Below are 3301 nucleotides of genomic sequence, written 5' to 3'. Positions count from 1 at the left end.
AGCTCTCAATAATTGTGTTGAATATATTTGTAAATAATGACTTTAATTTTTAAAAATATTTTCCTTTAGTGTTTATTCCTAGATAGTGCACTGAGAAGCAAGAAAAGAAAAGAAAAAACAAAAGAAAGGAAAGGAAAGGGAAGAAAGGAAGGAAGGAAGGACAGAAGGAAGGAAGAAAGGGTGAGTAATGTTTTCATAGCTATTTCTTTTTTTTTTAACATTTTTTATTGATTTATAATCATTTTACAATGTTGTGTCAAATTCCAGTGTTCAGCACAATTTTTCAGTCATTCATGGACATATACACACTCATTGGCACATTTTTTTCTCTGTGAGTTGTCATAACATTTTGTTTTCATAGCTATTTCTAAATCAGTTTCATTAATCATGTCTGATTCTTACTTTACATACACTCTGTTTTTCTGATCTGCTGGGGGATCCCACCTCAAAATAAGGGAATATAATAAAGCTGCTACACTTTGTTTCCACATTTTTGTAAACTTTTAATTTTGGATAATTAAAAAATAAACCTTTAACCTATTTGAAAGGAAAAGGCATTTTTGGCAGAATGTATTTTATTATGTTTATGTATTCTCTTTTCGTTGGGAAATTTATGTCCCCAAATTTCCTTATTCTATTAGCAATGGACAGATGATGGATGCTGCAGGGAGAGGGGAGAAGAAGGCATGAGAATGCCTGGAGGGGAATCACAAAGGGGTGGGAAGGTCATTCACGTCATGGAGGGATGAGTTGCCACTGTTTGGTAATAAAATGTCAGGCATCAAGGGCATTTAACAGAGTCACTTTTCATGATGTGTGAACGGACGTAGATTGATACATGTAGTAAGTGTCCAATAAATATTTGTTGAATGAACTTGTAGGTATTTATCGTAAGTAATAGATTTTACATGTGTCTGTGTTGTGCGTGTTTATATGTATATGTGTATATTATCTCTCTGTCTTATTTAACAGACCATTTCTTTTTATACTCCACATTAAAATTATTCTTTAAACTTTGAAAAATGGTATTTCCTTTGTATGACAGATCCTTGTGTATTAACACTTATGCAAGAGTTTGCTTTTTTTAATCCAAGTCTACAAAGCATGTAAACTGACTGAATATGACCATGTTAAATGGTATGTGGAACAGGATTTGGAAGGAAAAGAAATATTGACTAACAAACACTATAATTATTTTGAAAGTAAAACGACATGGTAATGTACTCTTTCCTAGAGGCAATTCATATTTTCATATTGATGCTGTGAGTGTCGTAGAAAATATTAAACTGGAATAGAGCTTCTTTTCAAATGTTTATCTATGTTTCTCATAAAGTAAAGAGCGGTGACAGAGAACACTTTAATTCTTCGTAGGTTTATAGTCTGGGGAAGCAGTCATACTCTTAACCATGGAGAATAACCATTCACCAAGCATTTACTCATCATCTAATAGACTTCAGAAACTGCAGGCTTTATGCCAGGCACTGTAGCAGGTGCAGCAAGGAACTAGCATATGTATTATGGTAGGTACCAGGGAGGGTGTGTCAACAACAACACTGCATTTCCCTAAACTGCCTGCTTATGGCGGATATTCATTGCCAGTGTCTCATCACACACTTAGAGCTGAGGGTTGCAACTGTGAATTCTCATGGAAAATGCACTACTTCTTACCTGCATGTAACACCTCTCAGCTTACAAACCCATGTGAGAATTACAGTCTGTAACCTCACAGGAACAGAGCGGGGCTCAGAACTGTGGGACACAGAGATGACTTAGAGTCATATGGAGATGGAAGCAGAAGGAGAATCCAGATCTCACGTAGACAGCCCAATGTTTTCTCAGTAAATTTCCCATCAAATGCTGCCCTACAGATGCTTTACAGGTGACAGGTACTAGGTGTCTGAAGAGAAGGAAACATCATGCAGGAAGTAAGAGAGAACTGAAACAAGCACTGAGCAGGCGTGTCAAGGACGTGCTCCACAGGGAGAGTGACAGCTCTGTTTTGTTGTTGTTGTTGTTGTTGTTGTTGTTGTAGTTTTTAAGAAATTCAGACCACAATCCTTTTGTGGTTAATAGGTATCACTCCTATTTCTTTTCTAGGTAATTCAAGCCCCAGGAAACTGTTACTTGCTGAATGGATCTCCTCACCCTTCCCAAGAATGTGACTGAATTTGTTTTCCTGGGACTCACGCAGAATCCACACCTGCAGAGAGTGCTCTTCATTGTCTTTTTGTTCAGTTTCCTATTCACCCTGCTGGCCAATCTGTTCATTGTCATTACCATCTCCCTCAGTCCCACACTTTCAGCTCCCATGTACTACTTTCTGACTTACTTGTCCATCTTAGATGCCTCCCTCACCTCTGTCACCACCCCCAAAATGCTAACTGACCTGCTGCGCCAGAGGAAAACCATCTCCTGGGGTGGCTGCCTGGCTCAGCTCTTTGTGGAACACCTCCTGGCAGCATCAGAGGGCATCATCCTTGTTGCAATGGCCTATGACCGCTACGTGGCCATCTGCAAACCTCTGCACTACACGACCATCATGCGACAGGGGCTCTGCCAGCTCCTGGTGGTCGTGACCTGGATTGGGGGCATCGTGCATGCTACTCTGCAGATTCTTTTCACGGTCGACTTGACCTTCTGTGGTCCCAATGTCATTGACCACTTCATGTGTGATTTCTTCTCACTTTTGACACTTTCCTGCAGCGACACCTACAGACTTGGAGTGGTGGTAGCAGTGAACAGTGGGGGCATATGCTTACTCATTTTATTCATGCTACTCATCTCCTACATAGTCATCCTGTGCTCCCTGAAATCCCGTGGCTCTGAAGGACGGCACAAAGCCCTCTCTACATGTGGCTCCCACTTTACAGTAGTGGTGCTCTATTTTGTGCCTTGTATTTTCATCTACACGCGTCCTGTGGCCACGTATCCTGCAGACAAGTTGGTGAGTGTGTTCTACTCAGTCCTCACTCCCATGTTGAATCCTATCATTTACACAGTGAGAAACACAGAGGTGAAAAACGCCATGAGGAATTTGTTGAGGAGGAGAGTAACTTAGGCTGCTCATGATGTCAAGAAACTGGTGATTTATATACAAAGGGAGGATTACACATGTTGTAAATTGTGAAAAAAAATTAAGAAATTTTGCAGATCACTGACAGGAAAACAAGGCCTAGAAACTAACATTTGTTGAGTATTTAATAATGGCTAGGCATTTTTTAGGCACCCTGATAACTTGTGATATACTTTACCAAGTCTTCAATCTTCACGGTCATAGCTTCAGAATAGCTAATGGAGAGAA

At 39.9% G+C, this 3301-nt stretch overlaps 1 protein-coding gene across 1 annotated transcript; it reads left to right on the top strand.

Moving 5' to 3' along the window:
* The first annotated feature begins 2131 nt into the window (after window positions 1-2131).
* Window positions 2132-3058, top strand: LOC102541547 (olfactory receptor 4C3D-like). The gene has a single exon (XM_015252128.3). The coding sequence runs from the start codon at window positions 2132-2134 to the stop codon at window positions 3056-3058; it is 927 nt and encodes a 308-aa protein (XP_015107614.3).
* Window positions 3059-3301: the final 243 nt, after the last annotated feature.

This window comes from Vicugna pacos, chromosome 30, assembly GCF_048564905.1.
Source record: "Vicugna pacos chromosome 30, VicPac4, whole genome shotgun sequence".
NCBI classification, from domain to species: Eukaryota; Metazoa; Chordata; class Mammalia; order Artiodactyla; family Camelidae; genus Vicugna; species Vicugna pacos.
This window is presented reverse-complemented; position numbering and strand designations above follow the sequence as displayed.